Below are 27806 nucleotides of genomic sequence, written 5' to 3'. Positions count from 1 at the left end.
GGAAAGTAGAGCACTAAAATCGACTTCCATTTTGGAGTTGAATATTGGATGGGAAGTTACCTTTGTTCTGTATGGGTGCTTGAAACTGATGTGCAACTTGGGTGTAAGATTGCGTATTGAAGTTGATTATGTATAGAATAACACATCCTACATCAGAGAACATTTTAAAGGGTTTCTTCATAATTGGTTATATTGATTGGAAGTGCTTCATGTCTCACCAGACAGCTTGTCAGACTATTTTCAGTTTACATGCGTTCCTGTAATCACGGATTTTTGTTGATTGTAACCATTTGATATATTTGCCCATCTCTATTGTAATATTTGTGCAACACAAGCTGTGAGATTTCTGTTTGAAGTGTAATGTGACTTTGTTTTCTGGACCTGTGGCCCTTCCCACTGCATTTCTTTTTAAAGTGGGAAACGTTTCCTGTTTCATTTGCTCTTCTTTAGGCCTTTCATTTTTGTAGCATTGCGTAGCCATTTGCTCTTTCACAGTTATCTACTGCTAAAGAAACATAATTATCTCACAAAAGTACTGTTAAGTAATGATTTCTTTAACGCTAATATTTGAAGCTTGAGATCTCAATATTTTACCTGTTAGGAAAAACCAAGTATCATGTAGAATTTAAAATGCAGCTGTTTAAATTTTATTGCATGACATTCTGTAATTCCTTTCTTTATTTCTTTATTCCATTCTCTGCATTCTAATGTAAATGTATGGTGAGGAATACAGTTTTAAGTCCTGCTTGGTTAAAATGTGTAGCTAAAAGAAATATATTTTCCACTATAAAATAATCACTTTCTAAATTACTTTCTATTATACTTTTTATACTTAAATTCCATGGCAGTCAAATAAGTTGCCATGTTTTAAGCTGCATATTCCTATGTGCTTGATGATTCCCAGGTAGATTTTACAGATGAGTAACTCCCATTGAAGGGAGTTTTACATACATTACAATTGTAGAATCAATAATTTCTTTTCATGGGATAATGTTAATGGGAATTATGTCTAGGGAGGACTAAATTTGCTGCAAAAATCTGAGCTATATCATCTTTTATGTTCCATTTCAGAACTGGAAATATGTAAAGAAATTTCTGCTGTGAAATTTCTACCTACGAAGTAACAGAGCTTGACCTAATAGTACTTACTGTTAAAGCGTAAATGTCAGGCTGATAAGTAATGCTTATAGTGTCAACATGTCAGCTGAATAGGAAACTCATATAAACAATGATATGTGTTTTATCTTTTCTATCCCTAAGTCTATCAATTTTGTGTTTGCCTGAGAGCAGAGGTTGTTATTAAGCAGAGGTGTAAGAGGAGAAACTAATCCTTCATGGATTTATTTGTGCAAACCATTCTTTCCTAGGGCTGCAAAGAATTAAGCCTGCAAGCTGCTTTGATTTGAAAGGCAGCTGGAGGATTCGTGAATACGATGTGACTTTTTGGTTTGGTCCTAGGGTGATAAGCAGTTTCAGGCTAACTTACTTCCAGAAGAATATGGTGATCATGTGAAGTGTACCACATGTTTGACAGCTCCCTTTGTTATGTATGTACCGTGCAGCGAGAAGCTTTGTTTTTCTGACTCTTGTACCGTGTGGGTTTTTTTGCTGAACTAATTTCAGTTTGTCCCTCCTCTGGAATCACTTTCCTGAGGCTTTAGAATATACTTGTGTCCTGTTCTATACGTGCATAGAATACTTTTGCCTTTATTGGTTGTAATTGGGAGTCTAGACTGAAAATACGCTACGATTTATAAGAGTGTTTTGACTTTATTCATACACAGAGCAAGACAAAATGGATATCAATTTTAATATTTTTTTCCTTAAAGTAAAAAAAAAAAGGCAAGACAAAATCAAATCCAGTACAGGAACATTAAGGTACACTGCTACCATTTTCACAGACCTAAAGGTGGCTATATTGCAGTATTAAAAATGGGAAGAGTCAGCCTGACAGTGGTACTAAATGAATGTGATGTTAACAAGTAAACTGTCAGCCAGTTACCTTTGGGAACATACCCTTAACTTTCTTGGTAAAGCCTGTACTCTCGAGAGCACTGAGAACTGTTTCACACAGAGGGGAAAAATAAGCCAAATATTCTAAAGCCAAGGAGCACTTAGTGCCTGCAGTTTCCTCTCTCTATTTAAAATTAGGTATCTAAATCCGTATGTAGAAAATGCAGTTGGGTTGCTTGGGCAGTCCATACTTTTACAGCTAACAAGCAGATCTGTCAGTTAACTCCAGAATTGGCTTGCCGCTGTCTGACTTAAACTTCATTTCATAAAGGCTCTCTTTTAGTATATTCAGCTCTTCTTTGTTTCTGTCACAGAGTTTAAACACAAATCCTCCATGTAGGATGGTGTCTTCTGATACCTATTAGAGTAATCCCTGAGCTTTTTCTATGTGTAATACATTCAAAATGTTTTCATGTGTGTATTCTGTTTAAAAAGAAATGAGTTTGTACCACAGCCTTTCAATCAGTTTTAGGTTGCTTCTAAAGGTTTCAAAACAAAAGCCACTGATAAATAATTGTATTATTATTATTATTTTTTATTATTGCTTAGTTTGGTAGAAATTTGATAGGTTTCAAATGATTGCATGCTAAATAATAGTCTCGAATGCTACCCCAGTTTTCATAAAGCCAATACTTTGGTTTTAATCTATTTTTGACACTTCTAATTTCTTTTGAGCCAACCAATTTTGCATCTGTGTAAGTTGTGCAGTTTGGTCAGCAAAGTGTTTAGCTCTTGCAACCAAGAATGTATCTAAAATAGAGCCATTTTCCAGTCTTGTTTGCTTGCAAATTAGTCAAGTTCTAGACTAGTGACGGGAATAAAAAATCCAGCCTTTTCCTCTAAAGCACATTCTCACTTGACTGACACAATTAAGCTACAACATGTTTTTGTGGTAGAAATTGCACACTGATGTTCACTCAGAAGCCTCGTTTCCAGCTGCCTTCTGACAGTGTCTTCTAAAGCAGAAGACGATGACTTAGGGTAACTTCACATAGAGTTATAAAAAGAATAAAATTCCAGAGACGTGATATTCAGAAAAGGCATGGATGGGTGGTAGAAACCTGCGTATACTGGTAATAGTTACATGAAGGGAAACAAAAGGAAAGAGAATAAAAAGGAAAGGAAAAAGCCCTCTTCTTTGGTTGCTCCTGCCAAATACTGTTCTGTGAAGGCTGGTGTCATGGGTTCAGCTGAAACCAATACAGCTGGTTTCTAGTTCCAGTTTACATCTTTAGGTATAAAGCAGCTCCAGCTGATTGCCACTGACCACAGTTTTGAAGGCAGAAATCTTTATAATCCTGGAACTGTTTTATGGATTCTTGAGCAATCTTCTTTCTTACCATTGACAGAAACAAAACCAGGGTATCTCTCCTGTTTGAAGTGCATGTTTTTACCTGGTCCTGCCTGCCATTAAAAAGCTTCAAACTTAAGGGCTTGGGTGAAAATCAGATACATTCATGAACATCTGCAGCTAAGGCCATGTAATAATCTGTCAGGACAGACTAGGGGAAGAAAAAACTTTATTATACATAAAGCAGGTCCCCCCCCCCCAATCCAGCAAACAAATCCCAAAGCTTGTAGACTGTTCTTTTAGTTGCATTTTGATTTGTTAGCAAATGTAACAGATTTGTAAGTTAATTGCTATTATTTGTGTCTGATTTAAACCCTCTGAGATCTTGAGTTGATTCCAAAGCAATTGTTGGAGCCTCCCTTGGAGTTCATGACATCTAGTTGGCTACTTGTCTGCTAAGACCTCTTCGAGCAGCAGTTCCATGAAAGTTGAAAGCATCAAGAGTTTTCCTGCTGAACCAGTTTTGTGTTGTATTCCACCTGGAAAAGTGTCACACATCCATCTCCTCTAGAATTCCTCTAGGGAGCAATATAAATTATACATCTGCATAAATTGTGCAATATATATTGCATTTGCTTATCTTTTTTCTACATTCTGGGCCACACTAGTACCATGTCCATAGCCTGTTGGTCAGACTTCCCTTCAGGCTTCCTCATTCCATGACCCAGTTTCTTGTACTGAACACAACATCTGCAAGACTTGAATACTTCACTGATTCAGACCATTTCTTTCTGTATCTGGATGCCGTAGAACAGTTTGGCAAAAGTGTGTTTCCACCTTGCTGCCCAGCTCTTCAGTCTCAAGCCACTTGTTTATTGCAGGGTATTTCACCAGCTTTCACTGAGGTGCAGTGAATCACAGGTACATGTGGATCCAACCTCTGATTAAGTGCACTTGCCCTTTGTAGTGTTTTAACTATTCATGTCCTACTGAGAAGGGAGGTAGGCAGCATGCTTTAGATGTTCAGAGAAGGCTGCTCGCCTTGAGTACTTGGTATAAATATTAGTGTAGTTTCTTTTCTGGTTAGTGGCAATGTAAGCACAATGTACTTTCTTAGCCTAGTGGGTGCTTTCCTCCAAGGAAAGTGAGATTGCTTTGGCATTTACTTGTCTGCGGTATGTGACGTGTGTATACTCACAAGAAAATGAACTAGTAAGTAATTTCCATTATGCTTGAGGCATAGACAGTTTTTATCACTGTAAAGGTTTGCAGAATTACAAATAGGTTTTAATTTCCACTGATGTTTGCTGACAGTCATACTAATAGATCAAAGATGGAATAATACTGTAAATCTGTACATTGCCACTTTACATCTTCAGGTATAAAATACTTTATCTTTTCAAATGTGCTGTAATTTTCACTTACAGACTCCTAAAACTGCAGAGAAACTTCTAGATATAGCTTGAAATGGGTTGGAGACTGCTACAGATAATGCATCAACTCTGCATACCGTTGTTGTAAATGAAGATAATGACTATTCAGATGTGAATCTTTCTTCTTTCTTTTCCTGATAGAACTGTAGTATATCTATCCAGTTTGACAGCTAGTGCAAAATGTGTAGGCAATGTATTAAATTTCAGCTGCTTTACCAGACACTGCAGGACTTTCTGTTCATTGCTGTTTACTTCTCTGACAGGAAAAACATAGGGAAGTTGAAGAGAAAAAAACAAGTGCATAGTTAAGAAGGAGACTTTATTCCTCAAACTATGCAGTTAAAATGAATTAGGTTTTTCTGTTGTGTGTTTTTCCAGGTGATGTACTTTACCTAAAATGTATACCACCCTTTAATGTTGAATCAAAATCTTTGGGCAGATTCTTTCTTTATGTCTTAAATTTTTCCTTATGAAAGGATAAAAGAATATTTAAATCTTGTGGAGATTAGAAGTAATCTGTGCACATGATGGAGAAGGGAACAGCTTGCCTTGCTCCTTTTGGGATACTGAAAAAGTGTTCTTAAAATTCTATATTCACAAATAATTTATAGTACATAACATTAAGCGTGTTTTATAAAAAATATTTGTATATATAATTATGCTTATAGATGATCACAATCTCTTGTAATATAGAATTACAGCTTCCTATTTCATAGCTTTTGTTGCAGAAGACATGTGAAGGTCTTGAGTTTGGTTAATGGTGCATTCTGCCTGTTCAGTATGTGTTGTATTCCATGAACCCCTGTGTCGTGTGCTAGGATAATATATTATTACTTCAGTGTGTTCAGTGAACAGAGGGCAAATCTACACTCTGTAGAGAAGAAGAGGCCATTATATGATCACGGGCGATACAGGCTTGTACTTGAGCGATCATAAGCATTCAAAAATAGTGAGTATCCTCTATAAATGAATGAGTCCAGCATTAAAGATTAGGATGAAATCTGCGCCATATGTTTGGGAAAGTGATTCCTTACTAGGTCACCTGCATAAGATGAGTGAGAATTTTCAATTTCTCTCCACTCCCTCAGTATAAATACTATAAACACACATATATAAATATGTCTGCTTTTCAAAAAGAAACTCCTGAAGTACAGAAAACCAATGTGATCTGTCCAGTGCATTGTAGTAAACTTGGAGATCAGGAGACAAAACCTGAAGAGTTCCTGTCTTCTGATTAAGACAACATCAGGGTGTTTTTGTTGTTGTTTCTCTTTGTAACCTGATGGTTTAGAACTTACAGAAACATAGAACAGTAAGTAGACTGGCAAATCTACTTCTGTTGTCCTGAGAGAAAGGGAAGAACAGATAGCTGACAATTTGTCTCCTAGGCTGTTTCCTTATTGCATTTTTCTCCACGTTGCATATATAATCTGCTTTGCAATGACTATGTTTTCTTGTCTTTCCGTGCTTATTAAATCCTTTGCAAATGGCTCTTTATCGTAAGTGTAGACTAAATCAGTAAGATGGCATTTCAGATAAAGCTTGTTACCTTTAACAGTACATCTTGCTTGAGAAAAGATGTATTGCTCTATGATTTATTTTTTTAACTGATTTTAGGCAATTACACTTTTAACTGAACTCATCAGAGAGAACTTCAGAAATAGCAAGTTGAAACAATGCCTTCTACCAACACTTGGGGAGCTTCTTTACCTCATAGCCAATGAGGTAAGACTGTCAAATGGTCCTTACAAATTTAACAAGTGTGAGCAAATATTTTGCATGCAAAAGTAGACAAAAAGAGCAAATTACTTTGCCATTTCTATCCTCAACAGTTTATTGTCCTTCTGTGTTCTGTGATGCTTTGCCTGTTTTAAGAAATATACTAGTGCAATTGAGGGCTTCATCTGGGATTAATTAAATTGCATTCTTCAAGTATAGAGTTTTAACTTCATAAACCAATTTAATATACCACCATAATGACTGCTGGACTCCCAGGGGCAGATCTAAGGGTTAGAACATCTTAGCTAGAGGCTTCAATTAAATAGGGTTTATCAGCACAGCCTATGATACCAATCTGTTGATATAACGAGTCCATGTTAGACCTCACTCTAGCATGTTGGCATTCACAACAAAGGAAATAGAGCAATCCTGACCAATTTTGAGTGGAATTACAGTAATTCCTGACTAGAACTGATTTAAACCTTCAGTCTAGAACTAGTACATTCACATTAAATAAAAACAGGGGTTATTTGTATTGAAAAAAATACTGTCAGTAGTAGGAATTGAAGAGGAGCTCCTCTAAACCCTCACCTTTATTTTACCTATTAGAAGAGTAGAATACTTCCTTTTACTTATTAGGAACAAAAGTGACTTCAAAGAGAAAAAGCTTAACCCTAGCTTTTCTGAAGCCTTTGTAGTAACAGCATCATCTAATTGCTCCAAATGCTGTCCTGTTAATAGTCTGTGAGGTCACTTGATAAAGGAACGAAAGTACCAAATGGATTTGTATTTTGCCTTACTGTAGTTATGGGTTTGTGGTGATCTTCTGTGTTTTATTGTCCTCATGCTCTCCCTCCTTTGCATGTTCCACAAAATGTGGTCTTTGCTTTGTTTTTTGTAGGTTAGCAAGCACTGACCTTGTTTTACTGTTTGTGTTATTAGGGTGCAGACCCTAAAGTTTAATCAAAATCGGCAGGGTCTATGAGGAAAAAGTAGCAAAATTAAATGTGTAGGTAGTTAAGAATGGTGTTAAATTCCAAACACCTTTTGTATTTTTTTATTTCCAAGTAGAGCCTAAACCTTGCAGAAAGCCATGAGTCAGTCTGAAGAACGGGAGAACTATTAATGTTTCAGGACTGCACCATTTCTTAAGACTTTTTATTTAATAGTATATTTTAGATGTATGGTTGCAGAAAATCATGACAGAATTTCTGATTAAATTAGATGAATCAGACTACAAACAAACCCATGCCACTTCCAGCATCGGCTGTCATTCTCATTCTGTCTTGACTCCTAGTCTTGTCCTGCCTTTTCCAGGTGAAGGTTCCACTTTTGACTGTTAGAAAGTAACCTACCATCCTTCTTTGAAACTTGACCTATGTTTCCTTAAACTCATACACTAAGCCTTGGAAGGCAAGCTGTGATTAAATGACAGCATAGTGTTAACTCAAATGAAGGTGGTGGAGTGTAGTAGATCTGATGTCTCTGTCAGATGTCAAATCAGTCATTATCATTGTCTGTAAATTGCTTCCAAAGAAAATTGTTCCATACCTTCTAATACCAAGTTAACACAGATAAACCTTAAAAAATAGGAGATGTAACAAACTCATTTTCTCTATTGATATATGTTGAAATAAAGTTGATATATTTTCAATGAAGAAGGAAAATTAATTTTTCCAAGCAATTCAGTAATAATCTTCCCTGTTAGTGTGCCCTGCTTTAATTAAATGCCTGACATTATCACTCCTATATGTTGTATTACTGTAGGCCACTCGGAACTCAGGAAATTTAGACAGTATAATTGGGTTTTGCATTGTTAAACCCCCACCTTGCCCATTCTTTGCTTTTCAGTATCAACGGTTACATAGAATGCTAAGAACAATTTGCTAATATAACCAGTAGAGTTCAAGAAATGTTGAATTTCTGAAGAAGCTTTTGTCATTCTTTGTTTATTAAGACAAGCTGCACATGGTCTATCATCTTCCCACCATCCAATGCCTATTATTCTTCACTTTCCCAAAACAGGCTATTTTTTTCCAGTTACTAATACCTGTGTTACTAGCCTAGATATGGAGGTTTTAGTTAAATCTTAATGATATCCAAATGTCCTTTTTTAAACTTGTAGTTTTACAGGAGGCTATTTGGGGGTGGGGAGTGGAGTTCATTAGCTCCAAATGGAAGAATTAGACCCTTGATTCAACTAGCAGTGATTTAGCCTCTCTAATAGGGGGATTTCAAAGAAAATACATAAAAATTTTAGGACAGTGTTGATATGTACTGGTGGGTATAGCACAGAGTAAGAATAAATAAATGCTTTATATCTCCTTGTATGAGTTGGAACCTTTTTTTTTTTCCAAAGTAAATTTACAAATTAATTTCATCTGTTTGGTATAATTAATTCACGTTTAAAGAGAAGCTCATTTAAAGCACATTTAAAGAGAAACTCTTAATAATTAGCTGTCTCTGGAGTAATTAAAATGATTGAGAGTGCAAGAATATTTGGGGGGGAGGCGTGAATTAGTGAGAATCAATGAAACCCAGAAATATTAGGACAAACTCTGTTGCGGATTTTAGAGACTACTCAAATCATCTAATAAAATATTAATTTCTGTGCTGCACATGAAATAACATTAAATAGTAGTACTGCCCTGTAATTGCATACATTGTATAGCCTATATTAATTTGAAATGTTTCTAACATGAACCTTATTAAGAAGCTCTTACCTGTTTTTTTATGTGACTGAGATTATTGTGATTTTTTTGATTTAATCATTTGTGCCTTTGGCTTCATTTCAGGAGGAAAAGAGGGAGCACCCCAGAGGATGTTGGGTTGTTCCCTCAGCTGCTTATACTGTGCTAATGAGGTGTCTTCGGGAAGGGGTAAGGCTCTTTCATTGTCCTCAATAGAATTTCTCCACTGTAATAACCCTTTAGGCATTGTGTGAGAATTGTAGCCTGCAGCACTGCAGTGCCTTGTCAATCAAGGACTGCTCTTGAATTTAAATAATCATGAGAAGACCATGACCTAAGCAGGAGATTAATGCAAGAATGCAGTGTTGTTCTCTGTACATTCAACATTTATGTATTGCTGCTTGGTTTGTTTTGGAAATGGGACAGTAAGTATAACTTACTGTTAATAAATGTGGAATTTATTAATGCTGTGGCTTTCTTTTGAGATACTGCTGATGGATTGTACTGTCCTCTTGCAATTTGTTTTTTATACATCTTCCTTCAATCTTTGAGCAAGATTTACTTCCTGTTTTAAAGTGGCTGATACAGTTTCTCAAAACTGGATTGGTATCCTGCTGGGTTGTCAGCATTCTTTTGAGGACAAAAAAGTAGTAATTAGTTTTATTCTCATACATGTGCTATGCTGTATTCTTCATTCTTCGTAAGACATGGTGATGTCTTAGCTGTGTTAGAAGAAGGGAAGAAAAACATGCATATAGTTCCAATTTGTAAAATGAAAAAGAATTGAGTAGAGGGTTTACGTTTACTGTTTGTATGAGACCACTTGACTTTATTTTTGCCCAAGGCAAAGCTCAAGGCAGAAAACATGTTGGAGATTGCTAGAGGGGGGAAAGCAAGAGAAACACCTTTTTATTTTTTCTTCTTGTTTTGAGATCTTCATTGCCTGCAGAATGTGATTAATAGAGGAAGAGTCTAGATGCTTATTTAACGTCAAACCTTCAGGTGATCAAGTGCACATGACTATGTTTGTACTGGGGACTATTTCCAGCTCATAATGGGAGTAAGATGTCATTCTAAGGCACATTAGTGAGAAGCTATTTAATTATAAATTTAGTAATGGAAGGCTTGTTATTTCTGAATATTCAGTGTAGAGAAACTAAATTGACACATCCGTAAGACACTAATTTATTCTTATAGAATAAGATCACTTCTTAGTCCTGGAACATGTCAAATTTTTCTTAGTAGTAGTTCATCTTAATATATTTCTCTTGAAAAATAAGACAGAATCCAGATATGTTTGACATGAAATAGTTTGAATTAAATTTAATTAAGCACAAGTTTAAAGTTGTGTCCAGGCTAACCAGGCACAGACGTGCATTTCTACAGCTCCTGTTTGTGAAGATGCTTGAGGTTTGTAGTAGAGTTTTAAGTACTTGAGCTTGTTTGTGCTAGTACAGTGCAAATGTACTAATACAAATAGCTCCATCTCAGTTGTAGCAGCCTCAACTTGCTGGAACACCACCATTGGAAGAATCAAAAATATCCATAAACACAAAGTTACATTTGAGAATACAAGTGGAAAAATGCCTTCGTATATATTCTCACTTTTATTTCTTCTTCAGGTATCAGTTTTCTAGTTTACTGACAGAATTGACTCTATTAGAAAAAAAAAAAGTAATAGTCTGAATTATACACATCACCACTTCAATTTCTCCTTTGGACATCTGTTTTTTTAACTTAATGATAGAATTGCATATAATATAAAAGTAATGATCTGAATCGTATGCGTTATCACTTTAATTTCTTCCTTAGATATCAATTCTCCAGTTTACTGACAGAATCTTTTTTGTTTGTTTTTCTGCAAAAGGTATTTAAAATCATTTTCTTCTCTGAGAAAGCTTTATATTGCAAATTGTTGCCAAATTAAGACTTACTTCTTATAATCACAAATGCTCAGGATGATACAGCTTTACTTCATTGTTATGTTTGTAGTTTCTTTTTATTCTTTTAAGATTAAAGGAAGAAGTGTATGGAAATTGATTTAGAGCAATGATGGAATACAGTGTTACTTCCTGAATCTTTCAGCTTTTCCAATGTTTCTTTATCAGTATTATGCTTTTACTCAAATGTATGTATCTGTACACAATATAATATAAAAAGATCATAGGATATTTTCTCTTGACCTATTATGCTATTTTTAGGTAGTATGTTGGCTGCATAGTGACTGTATCTTCAGTGCCTCCAAAACTCCTAGTGCACTGTTTTTAACAATCAATAGAAATAGCCATCAGATTCAGTTATTTCAAATCAATATAGAATCATTGATGACTTTGATTTGCTCCCTTTCCTTGAGCTTTTAGAGCACTGTCATGATACATAGAATCATAGAATGCTTTGGGTTGGAAAGGACTTTAAGATCATCCTGTTGCAACTCCCTGCCATGGGGAGGGACACCTTCCACTAGAGCAGGTTGCTCCAAGCCCCTGTGTCCAACCTGCCTTGAACACTGCCAGGGATAGTTATCCATTGCATAGATTATGGTTTTTAAATGGGATTATATGCATTTATTAAGCGTTTCTGCCTGCCTGAAGTAGTAGTAGAGTCCCAATTGGCATTCCTAATAATCTCTTCACATATAAGAGAGATTTAACTCTACTATTAATGTTTTAATTATGGATTTGATTTTAAAATGCGTGCAGTCAGTTTGATAAATGTGTATGTTTAACTCAGCTTTTTAAAAAAGAAAAAAGACTGAAATCCAGAAATCTGGATAATTCACAGAAAAGATTTAAAATTAATATTATTTATAACAGTTTGGAGAAGCTGAATTTTGGCACACGTATATGTGTATTTGTGTATTTAGGTCTTTAATAGATTGAAATGATACAATATATTGCAGTAATTAAGGCTGTAAACCCTAAATCCTCTTTGGTATATCATGGCTGTAAATCAGAAGGGAGCCTACAGAAATCAGCAGAGTTTTATAAGAGAGTGTAACTGGTTTAGATGAGAACTGGCTTTGGTATTTCTTTGAAGTATTTTGAGTAGAGCTGCAGTTCTTTGGGAGAACAGGAAGGGTTGGCATGAGAAGTATGAATACAGCTTGGGGTTTTTTTTTCAACAGCATTATACTAGAGTTTCCAAGTATTTCTACATCAGTATCTATATTTAGAAGGCCTAAGTCAGTAGAAGGAAGAGTGGATATTGAATATATTTTTAATGAAGTCTAAATTCTCTCCTTCTGGCAGGCTTTTTGTACTGCTTTCTGAAAGGTTTCATAGTCATTGCTCACAGTTGTTGGTGGTTCCAATTGTGAAGATAAATGTCAGAAATCCAGAGGTTAGTAGGATAATGTGGAGATTAGTTTATGAAAGCAATCAATTAGATATTATGATGAATTATTTGTGAAGCCAGTCTATGAAGTAGACTTGATAAATTAAATTGGTTGTCCTTCTTATATTAAAATTGCTGAACTCAAGAATACCATTTAAGACACTGTTGAAAGACTTCACTTATTCATAGTTAAAAATTGAGATAAGGGGAGGCAATGCACAGCTGAAGAACCACTAGCAATGAATCTGCCGGTTCTGTTCAGGTAAAGACTGCTTTTAAATGAAAGCAGAGATCCTAAGAGGAGGTGAGGGGGAGAAGTCAGACTAAGTAGAGACTCTGCTTTTAAGTGATCTCTGTTAAGCTTCCATTGGAGTCAGTATCAGGTTTCTTGAGAAAGAACTGCTGCCATGAGATGTTTGTGATGTGCTGATGGATCATCTTCTGACATGGTGTTTTTTATTCCATGGGGACGTTGTAGTATTAGTAGTATTGTGTAGATGCTAAAGCTACATGTACAGTGGCTTTCGAGACATAATTTAGCGATAAAAATATTGGATTAGTATTATCACTAATACTAATTGATAGTACTAGATATTGTCATATGAAGGATTCAGAATCCCCTATGGAAGTTTAGGAATTGATGTAGTAATGGGACCCGTTGGTTTATGTTATACATTGGTTAGGATTGTCTGTTTCAGAAGACTATGAGAAGTGAAAGGAGTTGCGTAATAACTTGGCTTGCAAGAAGGTTTCTTCTTTATTCCAGGGGGTTGTTGGTTATTCTGAATAAAAAGGGCTTAATGTAACTTTTTTTACTAATGTATTTGTTTTTTCCTAATGTAATTGTTTTTTTCTTTTCCCCAATGTAACTCCATGTCTCATAATTGTGTTATTCAGACATTCATTCACAAAGCAGTGATCATTCAAAGCCTCTATCATAACAAAACCATTGTATTTTTTCATTTTGGGTAATAATTTGGAGCTGAAAGCTTTTGTGTTAATTTATACTCGTATTAAATTTCCATTGCAGTAGAAGGGAAAGTGGGGTCGAAGTAGGATCTGTAAACACATTTGGAAAGTGAAGTTTCCTGTGAAATGACTTTGGCAAGCATCAAATAAAAAAACCACACTAAGGCAATAAACACAGAATAAAATACGGACATAGGCAATAATTTGAACTGAAATCAGAAACATTAGAAACATTTGCATATGAGTTTTCCTTTTCTCTCCTTCCTATAGGAAGATCGGGTCGTGAACCATTTGGCAGCAAAGATAATTGAAAACGTTTGCACTACTCTCTCTTGCCATGCACAAGGATTTATTACAGGAGAAGTTGGACCTATCTTGTGGTACCTTTTCACACATTCTACAGTAGATTCTTTGAAGATAACTGCTATTTCGGTGAGGAATTTGCTTTTATGATACAGAAATGTTGTGGGCTTTATTTTTCAGATGGTTCTGAATTGAAATGGAGATGGGTTTGAGCATGTTTACTGTATGTATATGTGGTTACATTTCAGATTACATTGAAACATATTTACGAAGTTTCTGAAATTGAAATCTGCACAGTGCTTATGAAAAGTTCCTGTGAGTCATCATTTTTTGGAACATACGTTTTTTATGATGGTGATCCTGAAACATTTAATCTTTCAAATAATTGACTTTTTGCAAAACTGATTTTTTTTTTTGCATGGTATTTTACATGAAAAATGTTTATTTTTTCTATCTTGGACTTTAGCTCAGAAGGTGTATTTGAAATCACTGTGTTACTTCCTATAAAATCACCAGGGTTATTCTTTGCCCTGAATTTGTAAGTTAATACAGGGTGAGAAGACAAACAGAGCTATGACATGCAAGCAGGTTTGGAACAATAAGATTTATGAGGTAGAAAACACCTAGCAGGGCTGTGAGTTTAACCATACCCCCCAGTACAGGTAATATCCGAGGCCTGAGCAGTAAGTTGATTTAATTTAAATTACGTGTGGTAACTGGATGCTCATTTCCTGAGGAGAGCTCAGGCTCACTAATGAGTTTACTGTTGGCTTCCCAGATGGAAAATGGTAATGTTGCTGCAGCAGCAGTATGGGCATAGACACATCTAGCATTGAGGTAATAAAGGAGAGAGAATAAAAATATAGCTGAAGAGGTAGATGGTGGAATCAAGTTACCATTTTCAAAGATACAAGTATATATTAAATATTTACCTCAGTGTGCATTTGTGGCAGAGCCTTTCCTAGGAAATAAACTGCTCAGATACTGGGAGAATGTGTTGGCCTTTTTGAACCATAAACTTATTTAGTAAAATATACATTACAAAAGCCTTTGTTCTGTGGCACCTGAAATTCTTTGTAAAAACTTAGTCTTGGAGCTTATATGGGTAAAAATGTAAAATAATGTTTAACCTTTATACAGAGCATTTATGGCTTAAGCTTGCTTGTAAGTCTGGCTGGTTGGCTGCTTTATTCAGAAAAGTTCTTCTTGAGGCTTTTACCTATTTGATCTGTGAATTTTTATGCTTGCATCAAGACTGTATGTATGGTATAAGACTGGAGATGAGAGTTCTGATTTCTCTTACATATTATTTAAATAAGTCTGCAAAATTCTCTTTCCTCCCATTACTTTTGCTATAAGGGACATTTTGAGGTCTGTAGCGGAGAGCTGAGGCACTGGCAAATTTGTATACACCATGTCAGCATTCCAAGTTAGCTCCATGTTGCTTTGACACTAGGTCCCAGCAGTTCACTGGTAATGTGACCCTTGAGAATAAGTTTAGTGGGTGCACATACCTCCTGCACACTCTTGTTCTGAGAACTCGGACTAGAGGTGGAGAGCTGGATTGTATCCTTGGGGAAATAGAGCATGCTGTAGTAACAAGCTGAGATGGACTGTGTGTTTTAAAAGGTGTGGGCCATGGAGAAAAAGAAAAGGATGCAATCGATATGGTTACTGGACCAGAAAGGATAAGGAAGAACAGGATCAGAGTAGATGAATAGTGTCAATAAAATAGCTGTTTGAAAGTCATAAGTTCTTTATTTATTGTCTTTTATACCTTCCTTTCTATTTTTTTTAAGAGTGTTTTGAGTAATATTTCTAAATGCACTGTAAAACTGGGCAGTTTCTGAGGTTCTTACAAGGAAAGCTCTTCCCTGATGATAGTATTCTGTGGATTTAATTGGCTGTAGTTGCTCTTTGATGAAACCTGGCTACTGAATACACTCCAAGTAAGCAGCAATATCTAAATATAGCTGGTCTGAAGAGAACAAAGAAGTGGTAATATTGCCTACTTTTCAAGAAGAAAGTTGCCTTTAGAGTTTTTCCATAAAACCAATTCAGATTTTCACATGTATCAAATTGAAATAATCTGTTTTCCTATCCTAATGAGGAAAATGAAATTTTAAATGTCTAAAGAGTCTTTATCTGGAGAGAACAAAAGCAGTTACAGTATCTTGAAGGTTGTATTTCCAGGAATATCAAAAGGAAAAGCTGTGTTGACTTGAGATTAATCCACCCTGGAGGCCATTTGGTGGTGTTTGCTATGAAATAGCTAAGTTAGTATGCACTGAACAGATTTGTGCTTGCTTCACTTGGGTACAGACACTTTCTGTTAGAATTGTTTTAGTCACTGATACTTGTGAATCAATTATTTGGAGATTAGTTTGCATGTTTACTATACTAAACACTGTATCTAGACCTAAAGTAGTATCTACAACTAAAGATGGTGAATGATGAACTACTACATATCAGATTGTAGTCCATAAACAGAGAAAACAAAGATTCCCACTTTTATGGGTGACAAGGATTTGTGTGGTGTGTGCCAGCTCTGTGTTTTCTGCTGCCAATGTTCATTTCTAGTGCAGCATTATCTGATGCTGCCTGCATTCTGTGCTTGATAAAAACTCAAGCATGGGCAAACCTGCTTCATCATTATTGTTCTCCAGAAGGAAAGAGTAATGTGATTCTGTATGAGTTGATGTTGTTATACCGAGTATTTTAGTTTCAGCTGCATGGAGTGCATAGCAGTGTATCTAGAAGAATTCTAGGTCTCTCAAGATAAGCAGCCTTTTCCCTAATACTTGTCTTATGAATGGAACAGTATGGATTCTCTATATTCCTAAACTGTTGGAAAGTCTCCACCTGTTTTTACTCTCCCTATTTTTCTTGAGATCATAATCCCATAGAATAACTATTTTTTTTCCACTTTTGTAGGCTTTATGCAGAATTACTCGTCGCTCACCTAATGCTTTCCAGAGTGTCATTGAAAAAGTGGGATTACCAGCTGTACTAAATTCCTTGGCAAATGGAATATCCAAAATTCAGCAGTACATGCTCACCATGTTTTTGGCAATGCTGTCATGTGGGATTCACCTACAGAGGCTGGTTCAAGAAAAGGTTTGATTTCAGATTAATATTATTCACTGGCATGGGATTTCACTAATGGAAAGTTAAAATTGATTCTGGTAGTGCTTTTGTGCTTTTGAATGCATGACTTGGTGGCATTTATGTGTCTGAATAGCAGGAAATGAGGAATGTGCTTATTATGTATTTTTTGCTTAAAATCTAAATAATGAGGCATATAGTTTTTCTTTCTCACAGATCTTAAAGAGATGGTACTAATGGGTATATAAATTGCTATTGCAGCTGGAATTCAGTCAAATCGGAAGACTCTAGCCTGACCGTAACTGATAACAGTCTTAAGGAAAAACAATAAGAAAAGCATGGGGACAGCTATTTGACATAGCTCTCCCAGGCATTTAAAAGAGAAAATAATGAATGTCCTGGCTGAATCTAAAGCCATCCTTTATGCTCTTCTTAAAGGACCTCAGGCCAATTTGTAGATGAAATATCTTGCAGAAATTAGCATTCTAATAACTTAGGGTTTTCTTTGTAGTGTCACTGAATAAAACTACGGTTTCTGATTTATGTCTAGTATAATTTTTGGAAGAGACTATTAAAACTTTTTATTTTGATCACCAAATTATTCCATATTTAGAAAAATAGTGTTGGTTTTGGGTTGGTTTTTTTTTTTTTGATAGTAAGTCTGCAAAATTCAAGAAGAAAAGTAATCTCCCACTGCTTGGAGAAGGTACAAATCACAAAGGAAATAGGAACTCTAGCTTGTGTTTTCATGAGATACTCTGCTGTAATGTGTGCTGTACCCTGACTGTCATAGAATCATAGAACCAACCAGCTTGGGAAAGACCTTCAAGCTCATCCAGTCCACCCATCCAGTTCCCCATCACTGCCAAGGCCACCACTAACCCATGGCACCGAGGCCTCGTCTCCACGCTGTGTGAACACTTGCAGGGACGGTGACTGCAGCCCTGCCCTGGGCAGCCTGTTCCAATGCCTGAGCACCCTCTGGGGAAGGAATTGTTCCTCAGCTCCATCTAAACCTGCCCTGCTGCAGCTTGAGGCCCTTTCCTCTTGTCCTGTCCTTGTTCCTTGGGAGCAGAGACCGACCCCACCTCACTACAACCTCCTGTAAGGCACTTGTAGGGAGTGATAAGGTGCGTCTTATCCCCCCCTTATGAGCCTTCTCCTCTCCAGACTAAATGTTTACTGAGGCTGCACTCAGTCTCCTCATCCAAGATCATCAATGAAGGTATTAAACTGGCCCTAATACCAAGCTCTGAGGGGCACCACTTGTGACCAGTCGCCAACTAGATCTTATCTGTAACAGTCTTTTAGGATTCAGTTGAGAGAGAGAGTTTTAGTTGAGCGAGATATCTATTTTGCTTAAATTATAGTTTAGGATTTTGGAGGCAGAAAATAGATTTCTGGTTTTCTTGAATAAGATCTAGAAGTATAATCCTGCTCCTGGATAGGACTGCCAGGTCCTATCACATTGCAGGGAATAATGTTTTCTTGCTGAAATCTGAATTTAATAATCCATGCAACTTTTAATAGTCCATGAGCATGACGCACAAGTCTACCTTAATGAGAGAAGGGAAAAGCAAAAACAAGTGGCTAGTGTTGGCCTACACATCATTTTGCCTCCTGTATGATTTTTGTATACTGTAAGATGCAGAAGGATCTCAGCATTATGCAGGAGGTAGTGACAAGGTTGTGATTAGCTTTTTTGTATGGCTGCAAACCAATATATTAAAAGATGCTTAAGGACATAAATTCAAGGTGGAGATCATTTAACTTTCTATATGTTATCTGGAAACTCCCTTAGCTTACAAGACTTCAGGCTGCCCTTGTTTTCTACTCCCTTCAAGAACAGTGATGAAACCAGATACAAAATAAAAGCCAAAAGCGAAAGAGAAATGCAGTTCTGTGGTCATTTGTGCTGGTATAAATATTCAGAGAACTGCAGTAGCTAAAAGGGGCTGGGTTTTGTACCTCTCTGATACCAGTCCTTTCTGGTTTATTTTCTTGTCTTGAAAACAAATAAAGCTGAAATGACATTTTAAATATGAAGTGTAGAAAAAGAACTCAAAATCCAAAATCTTTGCCACACTACAGCAGTAGATAAGGAAAACCCCAAACCACTGATAATTACTTTTGTTTGGCTGCCAAGAGTTCACCTTTGAGTGAGTGAAAACCACTCATTCATCTTTTCAAATGCACTTAGGTTCTGTCAGAGGTCAGATAATAGGGTGGGGTGAGCTTTGTTTCTTTGGGTTTTTTTTCAAATACTAAGAAGTAAAATTACTCAGGTAGTTGCAGCAATCCATTGTCACAACTGGGTTGTTTCTTCACTTCCCTGCCAATAGTCTCTTTTTATCTTGGTCATATCCAATTATGGCATTAAATAGAAGAATATTCTTGCTTTCCAGAGCATGAGGGCTGAATATAGATGTGCTTTGGTTTGAAGCTAGAATCGTAGAATCACAGAATGATTTGGGTTGGGAAGGGACTTTAGATCATCCAGTTCCAATGCCCTGCCATGGGCAGAGGCACCTCACACTAGGCTGTGTCACCCTGGGCTCTGTTCAACCTGACCTTGAGCACTGCCACAAATGGGGCAGCCACAGCTTCTCTGGGCACCCTGTGGCAGCGCCTCAGCACCCTCACAGGGAAGAGCTTCTGCCTTAGATCTAACCTGAACTTCCCCTGTTTCAGTTTGAACCCATCACCCCTTGTCCTATCACTACAGTCCCTGATGAAGAGTCCCTCTCCAGTATCCTTGTAGCCCCCTTCAGACACTGGAAGCTGCTCTGAGGTCTCCACGCAGCTTCCCTTCTCCAGGCTGAACAACCCCAATATTCTCAGCCTGTCTCCATATGAGAGGTACTCCAGCCCCTGAGCATCCTTGTGGCCTCCTTTGTGTCTTTGTAATGGTGTCCCTGTACTTAGTCTGTCAAGTCTATTTATATTAGTAGGAAGCATTGCGTTATATATACTTTTTCAGTAAGTCTTTATGTTGTTTTTTTTTAACATAAAAATTTCTTTGGGTTCAGTAATTTTGTTAAAAAAACACAGCAAACAAGCAAAAAACCCAAACAGAAACCAAAACCAGCAAACCAAACCACAAATGAAGAATCACTCCTTCCTCCCTCCTTAAACCCACTTTATTAAGACTCCTGCCTTTGCTTTTCAGTAGATAGTAATTTAAGAACGTCAGCACTGCAGGTTTGTACTGGAGGAGCTACAAGCCGTGCTTCATGAGCTGTTGAAGTGTTTAAAGCAGTCTGTTTCCACAAATTATGCTTATTAACCACAAGATTGAGGATCTCTTCTGTTCATGAAATAAATTACAGAGATACAAGACAGTTCTACAATAATTAACAAGTTTGTTTTTCAGAGATTTATGTAGTGGCTGTCTATGCTGACGGCTTTTGAAGGCAGTGTTAAGTACGTATCAGAGTAAGAGCTGATGGTTTGTTGGCCAGCTCTTAACACTCCTGTTCTTTTTCCAGCCTCTGTAAGAGGTATAGTTAATTGTTGCAAAGGCTGTTTCTAATAAATTATATCAAGTGTTCTGTATTGTTTATTACAAAACAACCCAATTGTTCTACATAGAAGAGTAGTACAGATGAGTAGCAGATATTTTTATTCCTCATAGGAACAAACCCCATCCCCATATGGTTTGTTCATGGGATTGTTCCCTTTCCCTTTTTTTTTCTCCTTTCCTGTTTTTCCTCCCGCGTTCCCTCTCTTTTTCCCCCCTTTGTTCCCTTTTTCATTTACCTTTCACATTTACAGCAGTTACAACTCCTGAAGGTATGTCAACGTGTCATTGGACAGATCATAAATGGATATAATCTTATGCTTTCTATAACTCATATCTGTTATTGATAATGTAAGACCTCTTTTTTCCTTCCCCTGATGCTCAGCTTTATTCCCTTGGAAGCTGAGGCACTACACATGAATCTCGCATCTTTCCATGTGTCAGGCCACATTCCAGAAACTACAGAAGAAAGTCAATTTACAATTGAAATTGTAAATTTCAATTTGTAGGGCAAAATAGGGGGAGCTAGAGAATAAAAGCAGCAAGCTGTGATTTCAGAATCCAGTCAGCTATCCGCTCTTAAGCTTCTGAAGGGAAACATTTCTTGGTTATTCTTCATTTATCACTACCTTAGTTTAACTTTTAAAGTTACTCTTTCATTTGGATTTACAGGAGGAAGGAGTTAGCAAGGATCATAGCTTCTTATGAACTGATTTTATGCTAGGAAAAGAATGTAGTCAGTGGATTAGGAAAGTCATGGCCTTACTGCTTGCATTTTATGCTTTTTCTTTCTTCCCAAGCTCTAATTCAGGTGGTTCCTTGCAAAGATGTTCTCCACTTAAGGAATGCAAAATTTATTAAGATAGGAACAATCAGAGAAGGTTGAAACAGTTTTTCCACCTATTTGGAGCATCTGTTGCACAATTTAGGTTATGTTGTAGACATAGTTGTATCCAAGAAAGTTGTTTTTAATCTTCCTGTATGTATAGGAGTTAGCAGGTAAATATTTAATCATATTTGTGCTGAAACATTTATGTATGTTGAAAATCATTCAGTTTTCTCTTAAAAATATATTAAAATAGCCTACATTTATCCTTAAGGTAAGGCATTTTAAACTGTCACATTTTGTAGTTTTATTTTGTGCCATTTTAGACCAAGTGCATTATGCAGTGTTTGCATGTTGCAGCTTCAGAGAGATGTACAAAGCACCTTTGCACTGGGTCTTGAGCAGAACATATTTAGTATTGGCTTATGGATTTATTTTTTCCTATGAGTGACATGAAAATTAAATTACTCATACAAAACACACGAAAATGAGCAAACTTTACATGTATATAATGTTAAAATACAGCGCAAGTAACCTTTTGCCATAAAATCATGTTAACGTCCTTGTGTTTCTTTCCACCAAGGATTTTGTGACTACAATTACTCGTTTGCTTGAAAGTCCTTCAACCTTTATTCGAGCAAAAGCCTTTCTGGTCCTGCTACAAGTTCTAGTTAATAACAGAGAGACATTGCTACTCACTTGTCAAGCAAGGTAAAGTAGTAATGGAAGATGATTAGAGATGTGATGCGTATTTTCAGAGTCATACCTGAAATACTTTAAAATGGGTGGTATTTTTGAGCCTGTGTTTTAGAAGTGAACTTTTCTGTGTAATATGAAGCCTTTTATTCATGAGATTATCAAGAAAAGAGTGTTCTCTTTTGTCTGGGGTCATCAGGTGATGATTATTCACAAGGGGAAAACACTATCTTATTGGGAGAGTCTCTTAAAGTAACTTCTGGTCCCAGTAAGCATTAGAAGGAGCAGATTTTGCTTTGGGTAAGGCAAAAAGTGAGAATTGATGAGGTTACATAAACTTTGTATCTTTCTTAGAATAAATGAACTTATTTTATATGCTTCTCAAATGGGATTGACTAAAACATGCTTTGAAAAAATGAGCCCCTCTCAGCAATAGAACCATTCATGTTGAACTCTATCCAGCCTATTTTAAGTAAAACATAAACATATCTAAACATATTTCCATATAGATTTGGATGATTACTAAATGATGGAAGTGTTTTCTGGAAGAAAAAGCTCCAAACATAAAAAAACTCTTTTGTCAAGTTTTTGTTTAAAGTTAAAGAGTTTCTAAGTAAAAACTACTTGGTTGTCTGGAAATGCTAGAGGGATTTAGACCACTTAAATTTAAAACATCCAACTTTTCTATATTAAAGACACTTAAAACATTTTTAAGGAGTTCTACCAGGCAGACCAAAATTCCTTGTAATTTAATGCAATTTCCAGAGACTGCAAGAAAAAGATGTCTCCATAGTCTCTGGGAGGTGCAGCTGAATGGGTTGTGTCAGGGCTATTCCAGAAGTGAAAGGGAATCTTTTGATATATCTCTATCTTTGCAGCATAGTTCTGGAAGGATAAGGTGAGTTATAGTATTCCATAACAGTCATGCAGACCTAATCCTGCAAAAAATGCATTCTTGGGTAGTTTTTATTTCGTGAGGTAAACTGGCTTTTTGATGGAAATACAACTTTCGTAGGGTAACATTTTTTGTTTGTGAGTCCTGCAGTTTTGTTATGTATGCTTGAGGCAGCTTAAATAAGTTGTTTTCACACCTCTATAAAACAGCATTCATTATAAGAAGGGTGTTTAAAAAAAAATATATAATACTGAAGTACATCCTTAAAATCCAGAGCATGGATTTCACTCACCAGTACTGATTCTTTGCATAGGCCCTCCAGGGAGTTCAAATGTGAAACAAAGATGTCAATATTATTCCCCTAAAGGGAAGTGTGGCCCTTCTGTCTATTCAAATGAGTGTTTTAAAATATTGCCTGGAGCATTCTGTTACAGGTGTATTATTAAAGCAAGCTCTTGTAAGTTAGCCAATGGCTAATAAATCAGTTAGCATAGTTCTGCGGGATGGCACAGCTGTCTAGCGCTTAGCAGTTAGAATATAAGCACTGAGTTTGTCTTTAAAAATGCCAGATATCTAGATAAAGGATATAAAGTTGGTTTGGACTTCTGTCTCTTTCAATATGGCCATTCCAACTAGTGCTAACATTTTGATAGCCTGGAGTATTATTTATGTATGTATGACTTTTTTTGGCTGAAAGCTGGATCTCTTGTTACTTTGACGTAAATTACTTTTGCTTCTGGAAGTTTTACATGTTGAGAATGAATGCCTTTAGTCTTTTGCTTATATTACACATCTTTGCCTAGTCTCTTTCTAAGTCTGCAGAGAGATTTGCTCCTTACGTTAGCATCATATATTCATCTAAACTAATAGCGATGCACCTATAGTAGCTTAAGAGTTTCCTTCCTCTTGTTCATTGACTCAATCATTTGTTGTTATTCTTAAAATTAATTTATTTGAAAACAAGTCTAAAATTTCAAGAAAACTACAGAGCCAAACCAAATGCATTGTCTGTTTGTAACTGCAGATATTGTACATGTCTGGGTCAGAAGTATTTTGGAGGTAAAGTGCCATATATTTTATAATGAGAGGTAATGTTTTGTACTTGCTTAAATATAGACTCGTGATGTATATTGAAAGAGACAGCAGAAAGACCACACCAGGAAAAGAGCAGCAAGGCAGCAGTGAATACCTGTCAAAATGCCTGGATCTTCTCATATGTCACATTGTGCAGGAGCTGCCAGGAATTCTAGGTAAATTCACTTGGTTAACTGAACAAATCTTGCCTTTGATTACTCCCTCAAGAAACAAATACCTCTTACCATATGCAGGTGGAAAGACTGTATTAATCTGATTATGTGAAGTTTCCATGTTACCAACTTCATGAATTTTTTAGTTATGTCATGATCGGGTAATTTGGACTGGAATGCGTGATTTTCTATATTAATCATAGAATCACAGAAGGGTTTGGGTTGGAAAGGACCTTAAGATCATACAGTTCCAACCCCCTGCCATGGGCAGTGTGCCTCACACTAGACCATGTCACCAAAGGCTGTGTCCACCCAGGCCTTGAACACTGCCAGGGATGGGGCAGCCACAGCTTCTCTGGGCACCCTGTGCCAGCGCCTCAGCACCCTCACAGTAAAGAGCATCTTCTTACATCCAACCTACACTTCCCATTAATGTTTTGCATTTGGTGAATGGTAAGCCCTGTCAGCTCAGTCAGGAATCATAGAATCATTAGGGTTGGAAAGGACCTTAAAATCATCCAGTTCCAACCCCCTGTCATGGGCAGGGACACCTCACGCTAAACCATGTCAGCCAAGGCTCTGTCCAACCTGGCCTTGAGCACCGCCAGGGATGGGGCATTCACAACTTCCCTGGGCAACCCATTCCAGTGCCTCATCACCTTTACAGTAAAGAATTTCTTCCCTATATCCAATCTAAACTTCCCCTGTTCAAGTTTGAATCCGTTACCCCTTATCCTGTATTTTCCAGCAGAAATTTGCTTGGGTGTAGCAGCTGAAGTCCTGTCATCACTGAATATGCTCCTAGTGGGACAAGGGGAGGAGGGGACTTTCAGAAGGAGCAGTGAAAGACACACGTGGAAAAGGGAGAAAACTTGCAAATTGAAGGGCATAATTTGGACTCGCTGGACAACCAGGGAAGAAACTGAAGTAGAAAGAAATAGGTTCAAGAGTCTGGGGAGTCAGTCAAGAGATGATGATGAAATAGGATGAGAATTGTGGCCATCTGTACAGAAGAAATAGATAAATTCTTGACAAAAAGAAGGAGAATCTATTGTTGAGATTTGAATATAGGGTTGATAGTGAATGAAAGAAATGTCACAGGAATTATCCTAGATGAGGAAGAATGGTGGGATTGTCTTTCCTGGAAAAAGCTGTGCTATACAGTTTATGAGGAAAAATGAGGGCGTTGTTTGGAAAAAAAATGATTAGGAGTGAATGAAAGAAGAAATGAAAGATGGAAGGAAGTAAGTTAGGGAGGAAAGGGAAGAAGGAGAAGGGGAAATGAGAGAAGGGGAGAGAGGAGGATTGGAAGAAAGGGAAGTAATGTGGTGGGGAAGAAGGGAAGGAAGTCAGTGGAGGGAAGGGTGGAGGGCTGGAGGCAAGGAAAGGAAGAGACCAGAAAGAATGAAGGAGAAATCAGTGTGGCCAGTCTGAATCATCATTAAAATTCTAATTAAAACTTTGAGGGGGGGGTGTGTGCCATAGAATAGAGTAAGAAGGCTAAATAAGAGACAAGGAAGGAAATGCTGGGAGTATTCAGGAAAAGAAATGGAGCAAACCCACCTCTGATTGTATGTGCTTTGTCATTGAATGATAAAACATTTTCTTCATGAAATTATTTTCTGATGAGATGATACCTGTTTTATTTTTCATCTTCTCTACATTATCACTAGAATACTGAAAAGGAACTGGTAGCACTGCAAAGGTCAGTAGACCTAAATGTCATGCTGCTATTTTAAAAGCAACTTTACTTCCTATATCAATGCAAATTTTTGCCTTCCTGCAAACACCTGATCCCTTTTTTCTACCCAGGGTTTGCATATTGGTTATATTTTGTGATTTGAAAGTCTCACACTATAAACGTTCGAGGCAGAAATTCACCTCCTGCTCTTTGTATGTACTATATGCAGTTGATAGAGTAGATCCTGATACTTCCTCAGAACCTGGAAGTACTGACCATCAAATATCTACCGTTATAATACCCAATACATCAATTGCTTTAATTTGTATTCTGTTGGGATTTTTACTCCTGATGCACAGTTTCAATGCACTGTTGACACCTGCTATACCAAGCATAATCTTTACACTTTGTTTTCCTTTCCAAGCTAGATTGTGTATTTACTGCTTTTATTAAGATTATCTGTCCATATTTGTGCACATTTGTCAGAAGGCATTTTATTGTTCTGAGTATGATAAAGGAACATGTTTTGCTTGAGGGGGTAAAAGCTCCTAATTAAAAAACCAGATCTGCAAACTGGAACACTTAAAGCAGTTTAACTGTTGGTTTAGAATTAATCCTAGCTGTTTGTTTGATATGCAATTATATAAGCTCCTTACTGATCCCATCTTCTTCCACCAGATGTAGCTATAACCCAAACAGATTCACAAATTGTAGAAATGAGCCCTAAAGATACACTGAAACACATGAAATAAATTATTAATTGTGTGGATAATTTTTAAAGTGTTCACTTGTAGGGAAGAAAGTAATTGTATTTCTGCTTTTATATTATTTAATCTCTTCTAGGAAGTAAGTATAATTTGCTTAAATCATACTGAAAATGAAAGTAACCGTATCTATCAACTGCAAAATTGGCAAATGTGATGGTTATATAGGACTTGAAACGTAGGGAGATTGTTCAGCAAATTCTTTGTTGCTAGTCGCAGAGAGGTCTTGTTGAATTACACTCTTATGAGTAATTCAAACACAAACGTGTTGATGAAAAATCCATCTTTTGGTTTATGTATTTGGAAAGTTTTAGGCAATGCTTTCTTTTTTTCTTCAGCAGCATATTATAGAACAAATCAAATCTTCCAGGCTAGATATTTTTACAATCTATTTTAGTGCCAGGATCTGCCATTCCTGCTTATGCTGAAAACTGAACTCCATGGGAACAGAAAAAAAGCATTAGTATTATTCAACATGAATAAAGTGTGACTTACTCTGAAAGGAAGGGCCTTTTCTGGCATAAAAATAATATAAAATATTGAATCATATTCTTTATTTGTATAATGTCTCTGTGACTTCCTTTTTACAGTTTTGTGCAGCTCTCATTAGGGTAAAAATACAGTAAGTGTCCTCAAGACAGGATTTAGCTTTTAATATTTTCAGGCTATAGGGACAGAATTTCCTTCTTTGCATGTGAACTGTGAGTTTTCTCTAGCTGCTTCTGTTCTTTATCCCATGCATAGTCTTGCTTTTACTGGGACAATGTAATACAAACTCAGCGTAATGTTCCTTGATTTTTTGTACGTTTCTTCTGAAGTTTGAAGTGTAATTTTCCCTATTGCAGTTAAAATTGTGTTCCCTCATTATTTTGTTGGAGGTTTGCTATGGGGGCAAATAAGTTCTCTTATTAACCTGCTGCTATCTCTTTTATGAGAAGATGAGAATTTAGGTTGCTTTAGGTCACTTGCATTATAGTTAATCCTGTGTATGAGAATGCCTAAGCAAGTTGCAAATGCTCCATCCCTGGCAGTGTTCAAGGCCAGATTGGATGGGGCTTGGAGCAACCTGGTCTAGTGTGAGGTGTTCCTGCCCATGGAACTGGATGATCTTAAGGTCCTTTCTAACCCAAGCCATTTTATGATTCTATGACAATGTACGTGTGCGTGGCTGGTGGAGGGATCTTTTATGGGGGGGGGGGATGCTTGTGTCTTTCTTCCAGTGGTACTATGCTGCAGGAAAAAACATACTGCTTGAGCATGATGTCACCCACTAATCATGATGAACTCAGCTCTTGCTCAGCTGGAATGTCATGAGAAATTT

At 36.7% G+C, this 27806-nt stretch overlaps 1 protein-coding gene across 1 annotated transcript in view; it reads left to right on the top strand.

The window, feature by feature from the left end:
- Positions 1-27806, top strand: part of ULK4 (unc-51 like kinase 4) — a 185473-nt gene that overhangs the window by 28569 nt on the left and 129098 nt on the right. Inside the window, exons 18-23 of the mRNA XM_061373135.1 lie at positions 6355-6462; positions 9252-9335; positions 13719-13880; positions 16686-16868; positions 21786-21913; positions 23910-24043. Coding sequence (XP_061229119.1) covers positions 6355-6462; positions 9252-9335; positions 13719-13880; positions 16686-16868; positions 21786-21913; positions 23910-24043 — 799 coding nt within the window. The remainder of the gene's footprint in view (positions 1-6354; positions 6463-9251; positions 9336-13718; positions 13881-16685; positions 16869-21785; positions 21914-23909; positions 24044-27806) is intronic.

Source organism: Neopsephotus bourkii, unplaced genomic scaffold (genome assembly GCF_033783945.1).
Source record: "Neopsephotus bourkii isolate Nb327-2 ecotype Australia unplaced genomic scaffold, CSIRO-AGI_Nbou_v1 NB_1629, whole genome shotgun sequence".
Classification (NCBI taxonomy): Eukaryota; Metazoa; Chordata; class Aves; order Psittaciformes; family Psittacidae; genus Neopsephotus; species Neopsephotus bourkii.
This window is presented reverse-complemented; position numbering and strand designations above follow the sequence as displayed.